The following is a 24,903-nucleotide window of genomic DNA, read 5'->3' as shown; positions in this document are numbered from 1 at the left end:
TATTACTCTATATTATTAGGTACTCTATTTGTTATGTTATTTTTTTTAAAAAAATAATTTAATTAATTTTTAAAATTAGATTACATTATTGATATTTTAAATAAAAAAATTATACAAAATATATTATATATTGCAATTTTTATATATTAATACGATAAAAAATATATAATAAAATATTAATTAATAAATTTATATTTAAACTTTAAAAATGAAAAAGCATGATAACTTGGGAGATTTGTAATAGTAGCGGTAATTGTTAAAGAAGACGAGAAAAAGAATCTTTGGTTGAAACTCAACAAATCATCGTCTCCAAACTCAACAATGGAGCAAAGAACAAAATCCAAATAGTTCATGTTCCAAAAGCTAACAATTTTACAGAGCAAAGGCAAAATCACGAGCATATACGTATGGACGAAAGAAATACAAATACATATGAAACATATTACCCATCAAAAATCATCATCTTCTTCTTCTCAACCTAACAAATCAATGGCTGCTTCACTATCTTCCCTTTTCCTCTCAAACCCTCGTCCTTTTCGCCCTCCTATAAACCCTAAATCTAATCCCCATCTCGTTTTTCCACTTCGTACCCTCAATTTCTCCGCTAAACCTAACCCACCCCCTCCGAACTCCAATGCAAAACAACCACCCACCATCAGAGAACCGCCGTTGCCTACTCCGCCAGTGGGGGATGAGAAGAAGTCGTTTGCGGTGGCGACCGGCGAGCTTTTCCTTGGGATTGCTTCACGAGTTTTGAGGCGTGGAAGTAGTTTAGTTAATGGGTCGAATGAGGAGCCGGCTGGTGTGACTATGTTCAAGGATGATGAAGAGAGTGAGTCTTACTTTTTGAAAAGGAGGAAGGAAGGGATAGCGTCGGTGGTTGAGGACCCTGTTCAGCCGGAGGTTGTGTGGGAGCAGACGGAGAAGGATGTGGAAGCTGAGAAGAGCTTGAAAACGGTGACTAGCCCTGGGTTTAGCTTCTCTGCTGCTGGGCTTTTGTTTCCCTATCATCTTGGGGTTGCTAAGCTTCTCATTGAGAAGGGCTATATCAAGGTTTGCCATACTCTTCATTTACTTTGAGACTACTATGCCCTTTATTTTAACTTGGTTCATCTGCTTCCTTGAGAACTTAAAGTTGCTACGGACCGACATTCTGTAGTTTTATTGAGCTTTTTCCCTGATTATTCAAGCATCTTGATTTGCTAATAAGCTTATCGTGTGAGAGGATTACAACTAGTTTGGAAGGTTATAACCTATTATATTGTGTAGTTAGTTTAAAAATAATGCGTTAATCCATCATTATGTAACGACGAAAAGTCCCACTTTGTGTAAAGATCAATTAAACCACTTACCTACTGGTGAGAGGGTCTTGGTTGAATGTTCTTTTTTTAGTTACAAAGGATTACAAAGATGTCTTTTCACAGTCCGACGTGTTTCTTCTTTCCCAGGAGACAACACCACTAGCTGGTTCGTCTGCTGGTGCAATTGTCTGTGTAGTGGTTGCTTCTGGTGCCAGTATGCAAGAGGCTCTAGATGCTACGAAAATATTAGCTCAAGATTGTCGGCTCAAAGGGACAGCATTTCGCCTTGGGGTAAGTTTGTCATAACATAATTTCTTAATTGTGCAAGCTATAAAAATCATATCCATTCATAATTATGTTTACAATTGATAGGATTGATCTCAGTCAAATTCTATGAAACAGATTTAATCTACAAATCATAGTACAACAACGACAACATACCAAGTGTATTCCCACAAGCAATGCAGCTATAAATAATAGTTTTTTGTAAAAATAGAATAGATCAATTGAAACTTTTTAATGTGTTTGGCTCAATCAAGGTGCATGAATTGGGTATATAAGAGTAAAAAACTTAGAAGTGACAAGTGTGTAGCATTTTAATCATGACTTGATTTGTCCACTTAAAATTGCAATCTCTTATAAGGAGACAGATTGCAGATTTTCTTTCTCACTGAAATACCTAATGTGGGTAAATGCTTTATTTGTGTCATTGAGATTTTCTAGAGTATTGTTATTGAAGACTAATATTTAGCTTTTTTGGTATTTAAATGTTAAAGCATCTAAAATGTCATTCTGTACCAGGCTGTTCTTAGAGAAGTTCTAGAGAAATTTCTTCCAGATGATGCTCATATTAGATGCAATGGAAGAGTTCGTGGTAAGTGTAGATGAACTTTGTTCATCCTAGCTGATATTTGAAGCTCTTCCGAAATATAATATGGTTTCTCACTTTCTCTGAGTTGAAAATAATGTAATCATTTCATCCCAGTTGCTGTAACACAGATACTTTGGAGGCCCAGAGGCTTGTTGGTTGATCAGTTTGATTCAAAGGAAGATCTTATCAATGCTGTCTTTACTTCTTCGTTTATCCCAGGGTACACTTTCCTTCTGGCTTTATTAGTTTCTCTTTTAGCTCAAGCTTTAATCTAAACCTTCAAAGTATCATGAATCACAGATATCTTGCTCCGAGACCAGCCACGTTTTTCAGGAATAGATTGTGTATTGATGGGGGGCTGACACTGTTTATGCCGCCGACATCTGCTGCTCAGACGGTAATTTGTTAAGAAATTAGTCAAATAGTCTGCTGTCATTTGTGGATGCTAGTTGTAGGTTGAATTTGCTATTGTATGTCCTGTGCTTTGAAATAATTTGAAGAGGAAAAGCATTTTATGGTCACTGATTTGCAATTCTAAGAAAAATGCTGCCTCCAAACTTTGACGAGAAGTTCTTAAAAAAAAAGAGGGGAAGGGGGGCTCCGAAAACCCTTGTCTGTTAACCTGACTTCACTCTATATTGTAGAGAGTAACACTTACTCAATCCAACAGAGATACTCATATGATCCATGAATTTATGTATTGACTCAACTCAACCCATCAAGTCATCTGATAATTAGCTGTCAACTGAGGCCTTGTGTGCGGCTCTGGAATTAGTTCGGAGTTGCTAATATACACATTATGATCTACTTCAAATTAGTAGTCTTTCATGTTTAATAAGTTACCTGAAATCAGAATGCATTTTCCCTGTCCTCATGCTCTTCTAATGTAGCCTAAAACTATTAGCAGCAAATTTGCAAATCTCCTTGGTTGTTGATTACAATAATTCTTAAGATTTTCTCTGCATGTTTGATATGTAACCTACTTGTCTTTAGTCTTCTGCATGAACTTCATTTCCTTCTTGTTTTTTCCTTTCACTGTCTGTGCCGATACTGTATTTTCCCTGTTTCATCCTGTTGCTTTTCCTCCCTGTGACATTTTCCAGTATCGTGATTTCTTTTTGTAATGGTGGTATTGGGCCAACTTTTGCGCACATCAACTATTCCACTGGTACTTGCTAGTTGCTACCTCATACAGGCACATGTACCAAGTAACTATACCTCCAAGGTTTAGGCATGGCCCATTTCAATCAGGAAGGTACAACAAACCTTGGGTGCTAACAATTTAAGTTTTTTTAGTTGCTAGTTCTACAGTAGAAACATCGGTGAGTTGTCAGGATATTGATTTCTGTTCATATGATTCCTTGGGTTAGTTGATAACTGATTGGTTGTATCCAGGTGCGCATTTGTGCATTTCCAGCCAGTCGTTTGGGATTGCAAGGAATTGGGATAAGTCCTGACTGCAACCCCGATAGCAGGGCCACTCCCCGCCAGGTACTTGAACATCCTTCAGTAAATTGCCAGATTTTTCTAATGATAGACCAATAACAAGTTGTATCTCCTCTTTTTTTCGGCCATTATATGCAGCTTCTCAATTGGGCACTCGAGCCTGCAGAAGATGATATTCTTGATAAGCTCTTTGAACAAGGTTATGTGGATGCAGCTGTGTGGGCCAAGGAGAACCCAGTTGAGGACTTAATTCGAGATGATGACAGTTCTTCCCTAGGCATCAGTCTTGTACAATAGTTTTATCATAACATAAGGACTGATTTAGTTTAAGAGTGTATGAGATCAAGACGATGGATACACGGACGTTGCAATAATCAGCTCTAGGGTACACACTTCAACAACGATGGAGCTGTTGCCTTAACAAGGAGCTGGTAATACTGAGGAAGAACGAAGAGGGTCCGAAACTGGTGGTAGGTTAGCAGCAAGGTTCTGTATATAACATTGCAAAGATGTAAATTGTAAAGGAGTCACAGAAAAAACAATAAAGAGCACAGGGTTTTGGATATGGAGTATTATTGGGGTTCTATTTTGAAGTGAATATTGTTGTAAAATAGTACTACATATTTGTGATAATAATTCTGTTATATCAGCAAGATTTTTACATTATAAGCTCTTGGTTCATAAACATAATAATTCTGTCCCTATTTTTTGCATTAAAAAACAAACAAAAAAAGAAAGTTGGAGATGCGGGGTATCGATCCCCGTACCTCTCGCATGCTAAGCGAGCGCTCTACCATCTGAGCTACATCCCCATATGCGTCATGTTTAGTTCCAAATAAATTAGGATTATATAATTTTTTACTTTGAAAAAGAAACATTTCTATATTTAATACTAAACGTTTAATTTTAAAATTCTTAATTAAATAATTTATAATCATACAAATATTTATTATTCATTTATAATCACAAATTTTAAAAATCTTTTTCTTTCTTTTTAAATTTCATGTTTGATAAAAAAATCTTGGTAAAAAAGTTTGAAATATATTCTATCTTTGATCGAAATTATTGTAACAATACCAAACTTTGAAAAGGGTTTTTACCCCTGCACTATTTAATAGTGTATTTTAAAAGTATATACGTATATATATATATATCCATGTGGATCGTAAATATTGCATCATTATGAATAATAATGTGTCCACGTGAGTATATATACACTTTTAAAATACAATATTTAATAGTACATGAATAAAAGGTCGTCCGTAAAATTTATTCGCTAAAAGTTAAAATATATTTTAAACCCTTTTTTCAATCTTCATATAAATTTGATACGAAAATGAGCTAATAATCTTTTTAACAATCAATGAATAGAAGTGCTTTACGTCTTAAATTCTAATTCTATTTTCTGATAAAAGTTAATACTCAAACAATGATGTGTGCTAAAGATTGGCTCAAAGTGCAATTGAGACCAAAACATTCAAAAAGGTGGAAAGTGAAAGTACACCAAATGAGAACAAAGAAAATTTGATTAAATAACATATCACATGTGAATCATATGGACCTGTATTTTTTTTTTTAGTTCATATTCAGTCACATACCAATATCAAACTTGGCAATTTTTTTTTCCCACCAAACTTGGCATTAAATAGCTCAATTTATTCATCACCAACAAAGGTTATAAATAGCTAAGTAAGAGAAGTATCTTTCCCTAAATTATAATTATTTACTGAAAAACTAGTCATTTTGATTAACAGTAAAATTTGTATGAAGAGGTTAAACATAAGTGAGTTAAGGTTAGTTAAGTTTATTTTTATTTGCCTATAATATCATGTGCCGATATAGGTTTACAATAAGGGTGGAGAAGCTTAAGCTAGCTTTTGGTCATAGATTTCGAAATATTCTTGGCAAATATTATTTGCGTGAAATTTCACTTTATGTTTGACCATAGTATATATGGAAGCATATTTCTTTTTTTTTTAAAAAAAATATGATTTATACCCATAAGTTTTAAAAACTATAACAACTAATCATAAGTTCGTATTACAAGTCAATTGAATCTTCATTGCAACAAATAACAAGTAGTATCCATGACACTAGAGAAATGTGATAGTTTGACGTGAGTGAGACAAGCATCATTACATACATCGTGAAATAGACAAAGCACATAACTTTGTTACCCTGAGCCAATTGTTCATTATTTTCATCAATACCCATATCATCACTTTCATATTCACCGAATATTTCATCTCTATTTTGGTGTTCACGAACAAAAACTTGTGTAATACAACACAACTAAAAACTATATGGGATGTTTTTGTAAAAGATAAAAAATTGACGTAAAATTTTAATTTTTTAAAAATTTCAAATAATGAGATTTAATCCAAATACTAGAAAAAATCAGTATTTGAAAATTTGAGATATTTATCAAAAATATTTATTGAATAATAGCAAATTGTATGAACAAATGCTATTTATCAAAAATTTAAGAGAAGAAGATAAAAAATAATATTTCCTTATTGGGATTTCTGGCGTATTATATTCTCCCAGGAGCCTTTTTTATAGCTCACAAAAATTAAATCAACACCTCAATATAAAATGATTTCACATTTAATATCGAAAAACTATTTTATATGTTATTCTCTAATGCTTCATCTAAAGTTTATTACGACTCAAGATTGTCTATTGATCTCTCTCTCGTCATTATGAAGGCGTTCAATTATAAGACAATCTTTTTCAAACTCTGGATGAAGCTCTTATGGTATATATGTCTGATTGCTAGTGCTGAGGCGTATTACTACATACCTAGAGCAACTCCTCCCCATTGTTTTCCATATAGTGGAAATCATTCTTGTCGTTATGATTTTACTCAGTGTTATGGTTCAATACATTTTTTTTTACTAAAGCTCACTTTTTCTCTGATACACATATTTACTCTTAAAAATTTTCAAATTTAGAAACATACTATAATGTTACATACTCCGATTAGCAATTAATATTATTTTAAAGTTTCATTTATATAATTATTATCCATTTAGAAAAGCTTTATAACGACTTCTTTTTGAGTAACAGAAATATCTATGAGATTATAGGCAAGATTGGAAGTTAAGGGACCAAATTTGAATTTTCGGAACTTGAAGTGTTGAAAGAAGTTATAAGTAAGTATAAACTATCTGTAAAATGCATTATTAATTATTTCGACATCAGATCCTCCTAAAACTAATAGTAACATTTACCGTCTTCTCCAAAAACATAGAGAAAAAAAATAATCAAATTCATCGGAGAAAGATGAAAATTGTTGTTGAAAGTTGAAAAAGATGCACAGCAAAGTTGTTGTAGGAGTAGAATTAGTTAGTTCTTCATCAGGTTTTTGTGGAGTCAATCACCGTCTTCATCATCCATTCTTGTTCAAGACTCTTTGCTGCACCAACAATTCATCTTCTTCTTCGTCGTCGGAGCATAAGTTCAGATTTAATCTTGGGGGTGATAGGAAGTGGAAGTTCAAAGATATTGATGCCAGTGAGTTCATTATTACCCTTTTCTTCAATTTCTTTATTCTTGGTCTTTTCTTGAATTTCTTTAAGTAAAAAAAGAAATTACAATGATTCAAGATTTCAAGATTCGTTTAGTTAGGTCCAACTTGTTGAGTTTAGTTTTGGTTTGGGACTTTCTATGTTTACTTAAGAGTAAGTGGGAGATTCCGAAAACCTATAAAACAGAGCTTTAATATACCCTTTCTTTCAATTTCTTTATTATTGCTCTTTCCATGTACGATAGGGTTTCATGATTTTAAGATTACCATGCATGATTCAAGATTTCAAGATTCGTTTAGTTAGGTCCAATTCTTAAGATTAGTTTGGTTTGGGACTTCCTATGTTACTTAAGAGTGAGTAAGAGATTCGGAAATCCTATAAAATAGAGCTTTAATTTGCCATATGATATTATAATAGACCAACGATTCAATTTATCCATAATAGACTTCAAGAAATAAGATTCAAGATTCAAGACGAGGTGGTGTAGAATGAATTGTATCGTTCTTGGTAGTGATGGCCTATCCAGTATATGAAATAAATACATATACTATATGAATTTGCTCCTAAGTCTTTTTGAAACTGAATTTGCACCTAAGTCTTTTTGAAACTGAATTTGCACCTAAGTCTTACTCATACCCAAGTGCCGAATTAGTTAAAACCATCCAGGAAACCGCTTAGACTTCTTTCAGGAGTTTGAAATTGAAAAAGGAGACAGAATGAGCTTCTGTATGCAATATAATAATGTCAGAACTACAAGTGCAATGCATGATGAAGAAAGGAAGGGGAGGATGAAGAGGTATAATTAGATTTTCAAGGCTAAGGATATTGGAGCATATTGTTATCACTGAAGGCTGTGCTCCCCAATTTTTTTCAAGGTAGTGGGAGTTTACCGGTGGATTGGTGGTAACAAAGTCTCCCAATCCCACTTCTTCAATGTAGCAAAACAAGAGCTTCTTACTAAATCATAGCATCAATTAGTTAATAAATGATGAATATTCTCCAAAACATTTGCAAAGCTGAAGTCAGTCACACTTTTAAGCCTGGTCCCACTTGTCTGAGAATACTTTAAAAGTATATTGTGGTTCCTTACAGGTACAGTGCAAGAATCAGTAAATCACTGGCTGTCAAAGACACACAACTTTTGGAATGAAGTCACTTCACCACTGGTAAAAACTGTAAATGATAAAAGAACCAGTTTTCATGATGATACGCAAGATACGGAGGAAGTATTCATGGCTGAACAGACTGTCGATAGCCAAACACCGAATGGCGATCTTTCTGTAGCTACCATTCTTTCGATTGATCAATTTAGCAGGTAAGTACATTTTATGGTCTCATATAATTGGAACCACTTATTTCTGTATCAAACTGCTTAATTTTATGTGTCTATCAACCTGCTGTAAATTTTGTTGGGTTCCTGTGTGTTGTGATGAATATCCTGCCAAAAGGGCAACCCCCAGTAGATTTAAGGTAATTTAGGACATCTTCTCATATCAAGAAGTCCGCCTCTTTATGTCTGCTGAACATTTTGTAGAAAGGTTGGAAAAGTTGGGTGTGTAAAGGGTTTTCTGTGTTGAAAAGGTGTGTCACAGGGATTTGGCCTCAAGGTCAGGTAAATTATGTATTCGGACTAGTTTTTGATAAGTCAGGTTCATGATAATTCTCCTGCATTTCAATTTAGGTGAACCATTGATTGGACATGAAATTCAAAATGTTCATTTGACTTGTATATAACAAAAGTGGTAGTTGGTATTAAGGCAACACATGCAATGTTTGTTTAACAGAGAAATCATCATATTAAAGTTTGATTGATTAGTTAAGTGTCCTTAAAGAAGTGCTTAAATTCTTGAAATTTGTGATAGTCTCTAAAAGAGTTAGACATTTATTTCTACGTTGTACTTTAGCAGCTGATGTGGGGAGTATGCTCTTCCTGTTTTGGACTAGCCTGGGTCTTGCCTAATAGTATCATGAAGCATATGAAATCTGGTATTATTCATGGATAGTTGGAAAATCCATCCAAAAGAAACTTGGTTAATGGTGTGCCTTGCTTCTATTTTTTTGGTGCATATGGAATGAAAGAAATTATAGATGTTTGGATGGGATCTGAACTCCTACTCCTGTACTTAAAAAAGTTAAGTGCTTATTGAACTTATTTTGTCGGCTCAATTAGGCCCCTGTATCTAGCTGTGATTAGTATACACTAGCTTTTGCATATGAGCAGACAATATATCTTTTTCATGTAATCTTTTGTTTGCATCTTCTTGATCTATTTAATGAAATTATCCCTACTTCATCCCAAAAAATGCGATGGAGGGGGAAAAATAATGTTTACCTCTCATCATGTGGCACATTTAAGCACATCCCAAACTTGGGCATCTTATAGAACTACTAGTTAGGAGTGCAAAACTTCTTGATGAGGAAACTTTCGAAGTCTTATCCAAATCACAATTTTTGGTTTGGTCATTATCCTAAGTAGACATCCAAATACCCCAGTCTATATATACAAAACTATGATGATAAAAAGAGTTGTAAAGGAATAAGAGAGACTTAAAATCATGGAATGTGGAGGGTGGCTGTGTACTCTCTTGAGATTCATACATAGTTAACTAATAAGAGAACAAAACAGAAGTAGAGGATTCACATAGGCAATACCGACTAGTTGAGATAAGGGTTTGTTCAGTGTTGGTACATTTATATTTGGTTTGGTGCCGGTCAGGAGTTTGTTTAGTTTGATTAGAGATTAATATGTCTGTTTAGGGATGAGTTATGTTCAGAGAACCTTCAGTTTTAGAAACCCTTTTTACTTTTATGACTGAGAAATCTATCTGAGGCCAATCGTTTAGGACCAAACACAACCTTGGTCAACTTGGGGATAATGGGCTCACTCGTTTCAATTTTTGGAAGACCTTTAATTGTTGTCCTAAAATAAACTTAGTGGTATTAGAATGAAATGTGCCTGAAATGACACGCCGGTGGATAAGAGGATTCATGAATCTGACTAGCTAGGGTGGATTTGAAGTAGTTGTTATTGCTATTGTATTGAGGGTAGAAATGTTGTGTGGATAGTTTAATTGGTTTAAAGAAGAAGTCTTATAAACTTAAAATAGTTGATCATGATATTGTGAAACATGTGTTTTAATATTCTTGGAGTTAGGCGATGAAAAAGTCTTTTGACATTTTTTGCACATCCTTGTCCTTGCAGCCTCTGCTCCATTTAGGTAGTTCTTCTTGCAATTGGGTGTTAAAATTGTGGATGTGAGCTTACCAATGTTTCTATGTGCAGTTAACTTCAATGCCCAACAAACCAATGATGAGTAAATATATGTTGTTGAAATTGAAATGTCTTGTATATGACATCTGATAGATGTGCAGGATGAACGGATTGACTGGGCAGAAAATGCAGAAGATATTCGAAGCACTTGTTCCTGAATCTGTTCATAGTGATGCTCGCAATTTGGTTGAGTACTGCAGCTTTAGGTTTCTGTCGAAGGATACTTCTGTCCTTCATCCTTGCCTGAAGGTTTGCTGGCTTACCTATGTGTTTCCTTTCTAGTCTTTCATCAGTTTTTTTTCTTAAGACCATAACGTGTATTCTTTTCCTTTATGAAACTGAAGTTCTTTTTGGAGAGTCTTATGTTCTGCTTGCTTCTCTATCCCACACCCTCCAATCCTATTATGGAGAGCCCAATTTTCCATTTATTAGCTTCTGAGTATCAGAAAGAGTTTCTTGTATAATTGAGCCCTATTCCTCAAGTGGTCTCTGCTTGTTGATGATCTACAGTAGACAAACCCCAGCTGAAGAATAGAACATGTAACTCTTAGATGAGTTGAAGTACCTTGTGAGTTGTGATCCAGTTAAACTGTTTTATTCTACTTTTGGTTTCAATTTATAGAAGTGAACTCAATATCTTTTTGATAGTTTTTTTTCTTTCAATATCTAGCTTGATACTATCTTTTATGATGAAGAATGAAATTTTGCTATTCCGTCGATTCAGCACAATCTGAAAGTTGCAGTTGGATCAGTAAATATTGGTTTAAACTTTTTAGATTATGGAAGAAAAGAAGTAAAACACTGATAGCATCCTTGAAATCTCTCCTAGGTCCTGTAGGAATAGGAAGGTTCCAGTTAGTTTTTCTTTCCATGCTTGAAATCTCTCTTTAATTATTAACTCAATATTTTCAGATAGGGATGAGTTGTAAAAGATAAGATTTATCTCTACTCACTCATTATTCATTAATATATTTAGATGTGATTTCAGGAACCTGCATTCCAGAGACTGATTTTCGTAACTATGCTTGCGTGGGAGCAACCATACAGGAGTAGAGGAGACTCCCGAGTTAAATTTGCAGAGAAGCACACTCTCCAGGTTCTTTTTTAGCTCTATAGATCTCGTTCTAAATGATATTGCATGACATGGGCCACTTTAAGGGTAGGTTATTGTCTTTAGGCTGTCAGTGTCAAGCTGTTAATCTAACTGTAGATGCATTTTCAAAGACAGCTGATGGATAAATAAGATGCAATCACGCACAATTTTGTGGCATCTTATATCACTCTTCTGATGATCTGCCAAAGAAGAAAACTTTCTGGTGATTTATATGCGCTAGAACTAATAAGGTCAATTGGTATCATCTTTTTAACCTCTAATCATTGTGCCTCTGCCAAGAATCGGCATATATTCTGTCTTTTCTTTCTCTTTTTTGCCTTTTTTTTTCCAGTTTGTACTTGTGGTGTGGAAGGAGGGTAGGTTATTCTTTATATGCCAACCTTCTCTATTCCTTTCAATGGTTTGTTTATTCTAAGTTGCTCGGACTCAGGTGCGGCTGTCCGATACGGGTGCGTATCTAGAGGTCGGATCCTTCATGATCTAATTTTTAAGATTCGGGGATATGAATCCATGTATGGATGTGGATGCAGGGATTTGCCTAAATGTAATTAAAATATCTAAAATAGAGTTATAAAACCTTAATTATGAGATATTATATGGAGAACTTGAGGAGAATCTTGGAAGGAGATTAAAGGAAAATGAGTGACACAGAAATTTCTATATAGAAGGTATTCCATTTTTTTAGTTTCACTTTAGCTTTTGTATTGATTATAGAAATCATTAAAACTGTCCAACTTTCTCCATCGATTTTGATCAAAGTACCCAAAATCGGTTGACCAAATCGGACATGGATCCCACACCGACACCACACCCATGTCGTGTTGACACGGGTGCGGCACTAAAAGAGAAGACTTCGGGCAACTTAGATTTCAGTAAAGATGCCTATTATATTTAATCAATTAAGCTGAGGTTTGCTGGTGCTGCTCCCTGGGTTTCTAACTTGGATTTGATAGATTGGGATTTGAGCAGGATAGATGGATAAAAGGTCTTTTTTTCCCTTTGTGCAGTCAGATCAAACTGAATTGTTGAAGTTCTAACAAACTTCCCACTAAACAGAGTATAATTTTTGGAGGCTGCTTATTGTTTTCCTAGAACAATCTCAAACATTTAAACTTACGACTGAAACAGTGAATAGTTTATGGGTGAATGTGCTGTAAAACGGCGGATGATAAAATGCCTTTGCTGTGATAATAGTGCATTTTAGGGGTGAATAAACTGGAAAAGCTTCACACAGTATTAAATATGTAAGTGAAGATGTAGTAGCTAGATTCACTTCTATCTCGTCACTTTTTGGGCTGGTGTAAGGCTAGTTCTTTCTAAACTTTTGTATCGTTGGATTTATAGGGTGGACGCCCTTAGGTGGCAATATCAATAACAATTATATATATATGTAACTATAAAATTTACAAAAGAAATTGCTGAGAGTGAAGAAGATTTAGGAAAGGAGAGGCTGGAGGTGGATGCTGTGAGGAGCAAAATACTTTTGTTCTCAGTCATAGCAGACCTCACTTTTGTTTCCCATGTATACTAATTTTCTTGCATGACTATCAAAATAATAAGTTCTCCCTAATCTGCTAGGATATTAATATTTGCAATTTTGGAAAAGTGGTTTCTCCATTATTCATATGTTATATTTGTTCTTAACTATGCGTTTCATGATTGTACTTCATTGAGTAGTTCTTACTATGAACACAAATAGTTGAGTCAAACCTAAACGTATCTGTTTCTGCTGAAGCTAAAGAGGAGACTAGTAGGCGAAGAGGCTTTTGTTCGTATTGCTCCTGCTGTTGCTGGTATAGCTGATTGGACAACAGCACACAATCTTTTCAAAGCTCTTGCTGGTAATGATCGAGGCATCACATTTTCCTCATGGTCCACATACATATGTGAACTTCTCAAGTAAGCATCCTCTCTTTTGAGTACAGAAGTTTCTTCTGTCATTGCACAATTCAAATTTATGGTCAATTATCAGCTCACATACACAAAACATCATAATTGATAAAGAATATGTAGTTTACTAATTTGTCAAATACAATGTCGTGGTAGATTGCATACTCCTATTGGCTTTTGCTTCCTGAAATTTAAATTGTTACAATCCCAAAAGAATTTGTTGTACTACCGAGAAATATTTCTTTTTTTTTTAAAAAAATAAACTATTAAATCCATGTAAAAGAATATGCTAGAAAATTATTCCACTTTACTATGAGAAGTGAGTTGTGTTTTTGCTTTCTTTGAGCTGAGGGGTTTTCTGGAACAGCCTCTCTACCTTACAAGGTACGTGTAAGGTCTGCGTACGCTTTACACTCCCCAGACCCCACTTGTGGGACTATATTGGATATGTAGCTGTTGACTATGAGAAGTAAACTTTATCACATAGAACTGAATAGGGAAAGTATTTAGCATTCACACGAATACAAAGCTTCTGAATATTTCTTTCATTTTCTTAACACTCTAGTTGTTTTTGTATGATGATGACATCAGTTGAACTTAAATGGAGATATATGGTCCTCACTCGACTTGTTTGGGGCTGAGGCATAGTAGTTCTTGTTGTCTTAACATTCTAGTTGCTTGGGTTTATTAGTATTTACAGTAGTTCTATCCTTTTCAGTAATTGGGGGAAAATTTACTATCAATTTTGATTCTATTTATGATGAGAACTCTTAACTAAGCCTGAAATCTGGAAGTCATGATAATTTTTCTGATATTTCTTTTCTTATTTTAGAGTGCATGAAGGAAGGAAGTCGTACCAGTTTCAAGATCTCTCCCAGCTCCATAATGAGAGAATCTTGTGCATTGCTTCTGGTGGAAAACACCCTGTTCTTAAATGGGAGAATAATATGGCATGGCCAGGAAAACTTATTTTGACTGATAGGGCCCTTTACTTTGAGGTACTCCTTAATAATTATATACATCCAAAGAACCGTGTGAAGGTCTCATGAGATGTCCTAACCATCACTGTTGATAGAAAGTTCTTTCTTGTCTTGCAATTTCATCATTCTTGAATGTAAACGGTAGTTGGTAATTCCTTTTAAGGTGTGAAAATTGAGGCAAATGGATGATGATAATTTGTTTGAGTTGGCTAGCTGAACAGTTTGCACATTACATACTGTATAGTGTATACTCAATTCTCGTGTCTTGCAGGCAGTTGGTTTGACAGGGAAAAGAAAAATATCAAGATTGGATCTTACAGGAGAAGGTTCACACATAAAGAGAACAAGAGTTGGGCCTCTGGGCTTTGACTTTTTAGATTCTGCTGTATCTGTCACTTCAGGGCCTCAGTGAGTAAGCTTCTCCAACCAATCCCATGTGGACTATTTCCTTTCGGTTTTACAATGGAAAGAACTTTTGTTGGCATCTCCCAAGCCTTAAGTAGAGCCTCAAATTAGGCCCCAACTTCATGAAAGTACATACATTTAATAGCCACCTGTCAATTGTTTTAGGTTCTTAAAAATCACAGACATCCTTTGAACAAATAGCTTTCCAAAAGTTACTGCTCACTTTTGCACTTCTTTCTGTTTTATCACATCTAGTATAGACCATTGTCATTATCTGGTAGAGACAAAAAAAGGGATTGCCTGTGTCAACTATTTTTTTTATGAAGAAATTCTATATGATAGGCATCAAGAAGGTGCAATAAGTACAAAACGGGAAGGAGAAATCCAAAATCCAACAAGTTAATAGGGCAATCTACAGGGGCAAAATTCTGCCAACTAAATAACCATAAAAAGAGATCTAGCTTTAGAAGTGTGGCAAGGAGTTGTATCTGCCTGTTTTATCATTTGATTTGTTGTATATAGCCATAATAAACAAAAATGTCTTATTAAGAAACTAAACAAATTATAAGAAAACTAGGAAATTAAAATATGGTAGGAGTTGGCCGGTTAGGCTATTATGAACCATCGTTCGGCCCATTTTGCCCCAACCCATTTCAGCCAAAGTAACATTTGTGGGGGTTAATTATCCATCCATTTGACACCCCTAATCCTAACTTCAAGTTTTACATATCCATTTCAGCCAATCTTAAAAGGAAGTATGGTAACTAATCACCAAAGTTATCATATGACTAACTAGTAATTTGCACCCGATCTGAGTCGTTATATCTCTCGATTTATCTTATTAGGTACTTTGTCAAATTCAATTTGGCCATGTGTATAGAAATCTTCCAAGTTTCTTCATCATCCCAATTAATAGGCAAATTTCATGCTTTCATTGGAGTCTACATTTTGCATGTTAGACGTGTTGATCCAAAAATCGTTTGTCCTTTCTCATGTTTGTAGTTGACTATGCAGGTCCTCTGACTGGAAGTGAAGTTTCATAAAATTTCTGTTCTATTCATTTATTTTGCTTCTGTAGCTTTTTTTAGATGTCAACTTCTCTCTGCAAAATCCTTTTGGAGAGCAAGTTATCATTTAATTTATGTGCTTTTATTTGATTTTTCTTGTGTTTCATTTTTTTTGATTAAGAATGGGATATATGAAATATCCAGCTTTTTAATTTTAGCTGATAAAAAATTTGTGTTGTTTTATTATGTTCTAATTTGTTGTACTCATATCAGGTCGGATACATGGGTATTAGAATTTGTCGACTTTGGAGGAGAAATGAGACGGGATGTGTGGTATGCATGCATCAGTGAAGTAATTGCTTTATACAAGTTCATACGAGAATTTGGTCCCGAGGAAGGTGATCCATCCGCATACAATGTCTATGGTTCCCAGAAAGGGAAGGCACGAGCAATTTCGTATGCCACCAATGCTGTTAAGAGACTTCAGGCTCTTCAATATGCTCGAAAGCTCTTGGAGGAGCCAACTAAATTGGTTCAGTTCTCATATTTGTACAATGCACCTTATGGTGACGTCGTTTTACAAACTCTAGCAGTTAATTGTTGGGGTGGACCATTGATTGCAAAAATAACTGATCAAGATTATCAATCAGGGGGATCACCTGGATCCACAAATGATACAACAGAAAGTAGTAGTTATGTGTTTGACATAGATGGAAGTGTGTACCTGCAGAAGTGGATGAAGTCTCCATCATGGGCTTCTAGTGCTTCACTTGCTTTCTGGAAGAACCCCCGATCGAAACGGGGAATAGTTTTCAGTAAAAATCTTGTTGTCGCTGATATAAATTTGATGGAAAAAGCAGCATTGATATGTAGAGATAAATATCAAGTAGTAGAGAAAACGCAAGCCACAATTGACGCAGCAATGATTGAAGGGATACCTAGTAACATTGACCTTTTTAAGGTTATCTTGTCCCTTTCCTTTTCTGCTGTTTCTGTCTGCAATTTTTTCTGATTTTTGGATTAATTAATTGGCATTTATGCATCCCGTAACTCCAGAATAATTTAACATTTTTTGTAAAAATGGATCATGCGTTTAAATATTTTAATTCTCGGTTGTAGTTAGGGCAATAAGCATGTTATATTTCTTAAAGATATGTTATTCTGATAGGACTTGCACTAATATTAGAAATTTTTGAAAAAATAGAAATACAAAGAAATTTAACTAATGTGTGATGGGAACTTTAAATATTCTTCAATGTAAGCTCAGACTTGGTTTAGAATATGCTACTTTTTTGCCCAGAGTTTAGTGTTGAAAGGAATTTCATTCTTTGTGATCCATCTAAGTCCTTATTTTGCTTATTGTCCTGTAAAGGTACCTGCAATAAGCATCAAGAATCTTTTAAGTATAAACATGCATTGCAGTACTTCTTTTTTTTTTTTGTATAAAAATCATCAGTTGTTGCTTAGGATAAGTTTAGACTTTTGCGATTTAATTTTTGTGCAAGATAGACAGAAATGTTGATACTATCTTGTGATCGGCAAAATTATAGAAGCCTCACTATACCTAAAGGCATGACCTAGCAGTCGATGGAGTTAGAACAAAGACCGACGGGGGTCAGGGTTCAAATTTCGTAGAGAGAAAAGAATTTGGGTACTTTCCATTGTTCAAGTCTTGGTGGACGGAGTTACCCTACCTGTATTATGGGAAGATACAATTAGCCAGTAAATAATGAAGGTGCTATTGTTACTGTTTCATGGACGATGTGCTTATGGCTATGGCTTAAAATCAGGCAGCTTTTCTTCTTTCTTTTCCTTAGAACTGAAATTTCAAGGAATTCCTTCACTTGGATTGAGTGTTAGTCTGTTGGACCATGGCGATACAAAATCTAGCCAGGTTTTACTTTTCCCTTCAAGAAGAAAAGGTAAAAGTTCAACCATAATTTGGAAAAGGAAAAAGACCAACCATGATTCGCTTAAAAGAAAAGAAAACAACCTTAAGAGCTTGTACTATGAATTGAAAGGTATAAATCAATGGTCTTAAATTGTGGATATTAAAGCCTCAACCAGCCTAGATGAATTTGACTCTCTCATAATTGGCTTATGGCCTGGGAGGCGGTACTGTTTGTTAATACTTGACTATAACACTACTATTGGAACATTTTCCTCTTAAATAGGAATAATTATCATTACTACAGTCATCTGTCATTTTACATAGTGACGATGTGGAAGAAAACTGGACCAGAGCTTATGTGAAAGGGATGTGGCACTGTATTCTTTATCTATTGAGAATATTAAAACTACTAATGATATTGTTTTTTCGTTTCTTTCTTGAAAGAAGTTGGCTAGAACATCTTGTTATGTTCTCTGGGTTTACAATTTCAGCCTTGTTGTATGTTGTCTGTGTTTTTCTAATTCTAGAAGTTTATTCTTTTATCAGTAATGTTGAATTTTAATTTTCTTCCCCTTTATTGGCAGGAACTTGTGTTTCCTTTAACAGTTGTGGTAAAAAACTTTGAGAAACTTAGGCATTGGGAGGATCCCCTATTAACTGCCTCTTCTCTTGCACTCGTATATACGATTATATTCAGGTAGAGTGCATTGGTATTGGCCATCAGTATCTGGTTTGCCTGTACACCTAAGTGTTTACTGAGCATTTTATAGAATACGTATATGACCTCTCAAGTCCAAATGAATATATTTGTCTCTGGAGAAAACTTCTTGTGAATGAAAATTTCATTAATGATCTTCATGATTTTTGTCTTTTCTGGAACCATATGAACTTGCGATCTCCTGGGCTTGTTGCTATCTTGCAGGCAACTTTTATGTTAGATTTATGCTAATTAAAGGGACTGTTTAAGTTACCATTCTAAATGTCCCAAATGATTTTCACAGTTGTCATCTAAAAACCAGCTTCTGAAAACCATGTACATATACAATTTTGAAGATTGAAGAGTTCCTTTTGCAGGATGCGGAGGTTCTTGAATGCTACATTGTGTTTTACTCTTAAATTTTTGCCCATCCGTGTGCATTTGGAAAAATATTGCATTGTATAAGTTTCAAATTGTCTGTTGTTTTAGAGGATTATGTACAATGTTCAAGAACCTAACTAAACTGTTTATATTTATGATATCTTCACTTACCATTTCAAAATAAAAAGAAGGATAATGTACAATGTCCTGTGAGTGTGGCACATGAATATATATACATGATAGGAATGGATCATGGTAATTTGGTGCTGACTCTTTAATTAGTTACTTTTGTTTTTGAGCATGCTCCGGAAGTTATTCTTTGTGTGGTTAGTTATCTGTCTTAATTACATTGAGTTTCTTGACACTCGGTATTCTGGGATCAGGAATATGCTATCTTATATATTACCATCAATGTTGATGGGCTTGGCTGCTGGTATGTTATTACTTAAGGGGCTCAAGGAACAAGGCCGCCTTGGAAGATATTTTGGAAAAGTAACCATACGTGATCAACCACCATCAAATACTCTACAGAAAATTATTGCAGTTAAAGAGGCTTTGCGTGAAGTTGAGAAGTATATGCAGAGCTTGAATGTGTCGCTGCTCAAGATTCGAGCAATTATTCTTGCTGGTCAACCTCAGGTACCTCCAATCTAACTTAGATTACAACGAAAACAGGTCTCTATCTCTTTCAGTGGCCAAAGGAAGATCTGAACAATATTGCCACTGAGATGTGTGCTACCGACATGCATGCTAAGAAAATCTTAGGAGTGTGAAACTTCTTAATAGCCCCAGCAAGAGTACATGTCTTTAATTATTTGATTCATGATAGCTACTTCGAAAAGATATTAGAACAAGTTAAGTAGATAAATTAGTTGTCGAGGTGTTCACTCAAACGTTACCTAACAAAACAAAAATCTTTGACTCTTTTCTGTGTATTTAGAATACTAATCAGTGTATACTTGAACTCTGAAAGTTTCTTTTTGCTTTAGAACCATTTCATTCTTGATAGGCATTAGTGAAAATACAGGCTGCGCCCTTGTCCAGCTCCACACATCTTCACAAGAACCTTCCTCATCCCGAACCACTTGCTGCTCTATCCCTAGTGCTGACTACTCACAACTCTAATCACTCTAATTCAATGCCGATAATCCTCTCGCCACATCCCCCCTCCTTACCCTCATTCTTTGACTATAAAGAGAAGCTATTAAGTTATGAACCCAAAATATAAACTTATTCTGAAAACAAAAAAGAAGGATCTGTCCTTATTCATTTATTTTTATCTTAAATATTTGACTAGAAATGCAAGTAAGAAAGAATTGAATGTTTGAACTTGGTATATGAGGGACCAAAATTGAGATTTTGCTCTATAATTTAAATTGAATCTTTTTTCATGAGGGACCAAAAGTTACCTCCTTTTATATAAGGAGAGTTGATATGATGTGTTGCCTTTTCCACTATAGTAGCACTAGACTTGGGCCTTATCTCCTTAGAAATTTCTTTGGGTCAAATTCCTGCTCCCTTACCCTGGTTTCGAACTTCATCACAATGGAGATCTTGAACACTCAAAAAGTCCCTGAGCCCCTAATGTGAACCACATCTAACAATTAGTAATAGCTCTTTTTAAAATTTTCTGTTATGTTGGATGATCTCTTTTAATTGTTTAGGTGCTCAGTTGTGCATGTTTTGAGTTTGATGAGATTATGTCCAAATCATTTCTCTCTTTGTTTATGGTATGGTCTACTTTGAGCAATTATTTTAGGGGCTCAATTAATTCTTAATGCTTACTCTACTTTTCATGCTTGCACCTCAGAGTTGTAGTGTTAATTTTTATCTAAACACTCCATATCTGTTTTTTACTTAATTGAGTTAATTTTCATAATCTCCGTCAGATTACGATGGAAGTCGCTCTGGCTCTACTATTTGGTGCAACTATTCTCTTAATTGTTCCATTCAAGTACATAGCTGCTTTCCTGATTTCTGATGCATTCACCCGAGAACTCGCGTTTCGAAGGCAAATGGTTTTGAGATTCATGAGCTTTCTTAAGGAGCGATGGGAAACAGTGCCTGCCACCCCAGTTGTTGTACTACCATTCGAGGAAGATGAGTCCGATGCACCAAACCAAAGAAAGTTGTCCAGCAATGACGTAGTAAAACCAGAGAAACAGTTAAAGCAGTAGGTTATTGTAAATCTTCTTTTAGGTAACTTTCTTTTCTTTTTTTCCTTTTTTCTTTATAGTAGGTGGTTACAGCTGGTGTGACGGTTCTAAGATTGAAGCAGAAACTGTTTTTTGCCCTTAAAAACAGTATCATTTGGGTGGGATTTCGTAGTTTAGCCTCCTTGGAACATGCATGATATAAATGTGATTGATTTTATATGATAAATATTATATATCCGTCTAATAGTTTCTCTTGGGGGATTTTAATCAATGCACGACATCAAGAAAAATAGATAAAAGTTCCTGACTGCTATTTAGTGTTGGCAATTGCTTCTGCTAAGGTGGAAGAGCATAAGAGTGTCTTGTTTTCGTCAATGGCCCTTTTAAGATTCGTTGGCTGAAGATGGCCTTTTTAGAAGTTGTTACCATAGAAGACACTTCTTTCCTGTAATCTCAGTACCTCTTTCTTTTTCTTTTTGGTGGTGGTAGGGGTGTAGGGAGTTGCTGGAATTTTATCACCTTCAAAGCATAAAACAATATTCCATATATACAGTTTTGCTCTGAGAATTTGAAGCTTATGCACTTTGTGTAAATGGCCAAATTTTGATGTTTTCACACTAGTGAACAAAATTTCAAAAGACAAGGAAATGGAATCAAAATCCTAAAGAATGAGAAAAGTAAATGTAGTTGCCAACAGGTGCTCAAAAAGATGAGAATCTGTACAATATTATGTCAAAACATCAATCCTCCAAGACTTATCACTGTTGCCAATCCAACCATCAGTATATCTCTTGTTTTAAAGAGTGAATTCAATCCATATGCTCCATTACAAGTCACATTCTTGCCATGATTTGTGCACTGTGTCTGGTTCTGGTTCCTGTTATCCAACACACAGAATCTTAAATCAGCAAAAGAACATCCTAGTGTGTAAGGGCAAGAAATGCTCGATGATTTCTTCGTTTTATCCAAGGCTTGTTGGACAGAGTTATCCTAATACTTGTGCTGGTGGGGGCTAAAATCGAGCAATTGAGAAGGATTAGAGTTGTTTACCTTGACGAACAAAATGACACAAGATAGTCAGTAGAAGAGCAAGTGATGATACTAGTTGGATCATCAAAGGCAAAGCTATAAGCCACAGGGCATGCTGTTTTGAAAATCGTTGAATAGTTTGTAGGCAAACATGAAATTGGACTGCTAAATGTGCCCCTACAGCAATATTCATCGGTGTCGAAGACGTTACATGCGCTCCGGCAGGCGATCGTCTTGCCGTCCGACTTGAGAGCTAGCTCAGAAGGGCAATTTGGTCTGAGATCACTGTCACAGCCTACAGAACTGCAGTTTCCTTTGCCATTTACAGGTTTTACTACTATAGGCAAGTTGAACCCATCCACAAGGCTAACATCGTAAAAATCAGTATCCCCAAGGGTAAATTCGGCAATTGAAGCTGGAGGTTGACCCGGTTCACGACATTTTAAGCCGGTCCCACACCTACCGGTCTGGCACGTACCGTTACCATTCTTGTCAAAGTCACACCCGGTTCGACCCCATATACGTCCACTCCACCCAGCCGGAGCGGTAAAGACAGCAGACTCGCCTTGTTTCAGCTCATAACCATCTCCACTGAAATTGTTCTTAGGTGTAATTCCAGGCCATACTGTCTCTGTACAGTAGTTTATAATGGTAATATTCGTACATTCGGACAATTTTACCCCTGTCACACTAAATTGTGTTACTATTCGGAAAAAAAAAATCAAAATCATGAGAGAAAATAAATAGGAAAAACTCTCTAACCACACCTACTTCATTAGAAAGCAAGCGAAAGAAGGAGAGAATATATTATGTTACTTACCCAAGGCAATAGCAAACAAGAGAAACCAAACATTGGTAAATGAAGTAAAGTGAGAAGCCATGAATACGCAACACTAGTAATTCTGAGTTTGTGAGTTAAAGAAGAAGTGAAAGACAAGTGAATATATATATGTATATCAAGTTAGAGAAGAATACGTGCAGAAGAGAGTCATGAACATTTAGAGGAATAAGGCTTCCTTTCTTCTTCCTTAAATCAAACGATTCCTTACCTCCGACCATTTCTTTTTCCTACTTAAGTGTTCCTTACAATTGTCTCTTAGTACTATTTATATGCTTTTATATCCAACATTACTAATATAATAAATATAAGTGTGTGTATGAATCGTGATAGGCTAAATTTTCTTTATTTATACAATGTATTACGAGGGAAGCTGAATGAATACCCATTAAAAATATAATAAATAAAGTGTTAGACAAGAAGGTGAATTTTGCTCAATCTATTTCCATTCATTCAACAAAATAATGATGTTACAAGCAAATCCAACTACTCTGAAATGAGTAATAGCTGATACTAGTTTGCGATTTGATTCGAGTTTTGGGAATAAAGAAATGTTTGGTAAGAAGCAATTTTTTTTCTTTTAATCAGAAGCCATGTTGTATGTATCGAATGATACGTCAAATTGACTCATTCCTTTTCAGCAATAACGGGCAAATCACGACAGCTTGACATCTTTCTTCTTCTTTGCATAATTTTTGGAATGAAAATCAAGGAAGAGTGCCAAAAGGGAAGCATTGAATACAGCATTGAAGCACCATCCATGGATCCCGGAGCAACCCGACCCGGTAAAGTGATAATACAGCATCAAACCCGAAATCAGGAAACTGAAAACGAACTGTACAATTTGACACTTCGTTACCAATCTCTTCCACCATGGACGAAATCCCAAGGTACACAGAAAGTAGTAAGCGTACATTAGCACATGAACCGAAGCATTGGTAACAAGCGCCACCGGAAACAGAGTCTGGGAGGAAGAAAGCCACATATAACACATTACAACCACCACCGCGTGGTGGTACACATGGAGGAACGACAGCCGTCTAGATGTAGACCCGCTCAGAATTATCAAAAGGGTATCTAGAAATTCAACCATCTTGGAGAAATAGAAGATGTAAGCCCAGAAGAATACGGGTCCACGTGGGGGAGTGTGATTAGCCGGGAAGCAGACGACCCAAGTCCAATCATTATGGGGCATTTGGTGGGAGGCGGAGAGGGAGCATCCGACGGCCATGATTAGTGAGAGAAGGAAGAGGAAGAGGTTGTGGACGGCGGAGATGAAGCGTAGGGAGGCAGGGGAGAGTGTAGGGAGAAGAGGGAAATAGTGGAAAGAGAAAGTGAGCGCGAGGTAAGTGAGGACAGTGAGAGCTAGGAAAAGAAGTGAAGAACCGAATGTGGAGTTTTGATTCCATTCGAAATTGGTGATGATTGGATGATGGACGAGCCAGTATTCAAGAGTTTCCATAGCTGAATCCGTTCGCCGGCGGCGATCTTTATCTGTTTGAGATGATAAAGAGTAATCAATTAGGAAAATTGACTTGGCATCTATAGGAACACGTCATCCCTTCGGATTGATGTTTTTTATTATTTGCTCACTTTTATACTTCCGAACCACTTTACAATATTACTCCCTCATTAACAAAATAATTATCAAACTATCTCATTAAAATGGTGTCTTCAAAACAAAATATACAATGTTGAGGTTAAATCATGAAAAGAATTTTAATTTTTTTCTTTTAATATTTTAAAAGTGACGGATAAAAATGAAATTTATTTTAGACAAATAAAAATGAATTGAAGGAGTAATAAACAAGTAAAAGTGACAATATCACTCATTTTAGACTTTAGGATCAATATTTCTATCTTATATAAACTTTTTACTTAAATTATGATAAATGAATAAATTAAAGTTTCAGAAAGAGGTTAATTGGATTGCTATCTCATTTTATAAAATACAATAGGTAGTAGGATAATTCCTACCTCTCAATAGATGAGTAAAGTTAATGTATAATTTATACTCCTTACACTAGATATGTTTGTCATTGAATTCAGAATAGTTATCCTAAAAAGAGAAAAGGAAACAGAAGGCTCATCACATT

The 24,903-nt window shown here is 35.3% G+C and overlaps 4 protein-coding genes and 1 non-coding gene across 7 annotated transcripts; 2 read left to right on the top strand and 3 right to left on the bottom strand.

Moving 5' to 3' along the window:
• Positions 1 to 220: 220 nt before the first annotated feature.
• Positions 221 to 4,287, top strand: LOC101258309 (uncharacterized). Of its 2 annotated transcripts, XR_011211817.1 has the most exons (8): positions 221 to 1,053; positions 1,449 to 1,592; positions 2,103 to 2,175; positions 2,287 to 2,392; positions 2,473 to 2,569; positions 3,276 to 3,427; positions 3,568 to 3,663; positions 3,757 to 4,287. XR_011211817.1 is itself a non-coding variant. In XM_004230460.5 (7 exons), exons 1-7 carry the CDS (start codon positions 352 to 354, stop codon positions 3,913 to 3,915), a joined length of 1,377 nt encoding a protein of 458 aa, XP_004230508.1. In that variant the 5' UTR covers positions 226 to 351; the 3' UTR covers positions 3,916 to 4,287. The 2 variants fall into 2 exon arrangements, 1 of the variants encoding a protein (XP_004230508.1); XM_004230460.5 differs by lacking the exon at positions 3,276 to 3,427 and having other exon boundaries at positions 226 to 1,053.
• Positions 4,288 to 4,357: 70 nt separating this feature from the next.
• TRNAA-AGC (transfer RNA alanine (anticodon AGC)) lies at positions 4,358 to 4,430 on the bottom strand. The gene has a single exon. It is a non-coding gene; the product is annotated as a tRNA-Ala (tRNA).
• Positions 4,431 to 6,786: 2,356 nt separating this feature from the next.
• LOC101258009 (uncharacterized) lies at positions 6,787 to 21,184 on the top strand. 2 transcript variants are annotated; one of them, XM_004230459.5, is made up of 11 exons: positions 6,787 to 7,134; positions 8,241 to 8,463; positions 10,521 to 10,668; positions 11,408 to 11,515; positions 13,269 to 13,432; positions 14,256 to 14,421; positions 14,675 to 14,811; positions 16,089 to 16,776; positions 18,291 to 18,403; positions 19,168 to 19,423; positions 20,674 to 21,184. In XM_004230459.5, exons 1-11 carry the CDS (start codon positions 6,933 to 6,935, stop codon positions 20,959 to 20,961), a joined length of 2,493 nt encoding a protein of 830 aa, XP_004230507.1. In that variant the 5' UTR covers positions 6,787 to 6,932; the 3' UTR covers positions 20,962 to 21,184. The 2 variants fall into 2 exon arrangements, with proteins under 2 accessions (XP_004230507.1, XP_069148998.1); XM_069292897.1 differs by having other exon boundaries at positions 6,797 to 7,134; positions 13,275 to 13,432.
• A 266-nt stretch (positions 21,185 to 21,450) lies between these two features.
• LOC101257711 (pathogenesis-related thaumatin-like protein 3.5) lies at positions 21,451 to 22,981 on the bottom strand. Its single transcript, XM_010316538.4, has 3 exons — positions 22,790 to 22,981; positions 21,991 to 22,651; positions 21,451 to 21,817 (listed from the first exon to the last, which is right to left on the bottom strand). The coding sequence occupies exons 1-3, from the start codon at positions 22,848 to 22,850 to the stop codon at positions 21,673 to 21,675; spliced, it is 867 nt and encodes a 288-aa protein (XP_010314840.1). The 5' UTR covers positions 22,851 to 22,981; the 3' UTR covers positions 21,451 to 21,672.
• Positions 22,982 to 23,235: 254 nt separating this feature from the next.
• On the bottom strand, positions 23,236 to 24,624 carry LOC104645217 (fatty acid elongase 3-like). Its single transcript, XM_010316535.3, has one exon. It carries the CDS (start codon positions 24,267 to 24,269, stop codon positions 23,463 to 23,465), a length of 807 nt encoding a protein of 268 aa, XP_010314837.1. The 5' UTR covers positions 24,270 to 24,624; the 3' UTR covers positions 23,236 to 23,462.
• Positions 24,625 to 24,903: the final 279 nt, after the last annotated feature.

The sequence above is a fragment of the Solanum lycopersicum genome, chromosome 1 (genome assembly GCF_036512215.1).
Source record: "Solanum lycopersicum chromosome 1, SLM_r2.1".
Taxonomy (NCBI): domain Eukaryota; kingdom Viridiplantae; phylum Streptophyta; class Magnoliopsida; order Solanales; family Solanaceae; genus Solanum; species Solanum lycopersicum.
The sequence above is the reverse complement of the archived record's forward strand: the minus strand, read 5'-3'. Positions and strand labels throughout refer to the sequence as shown.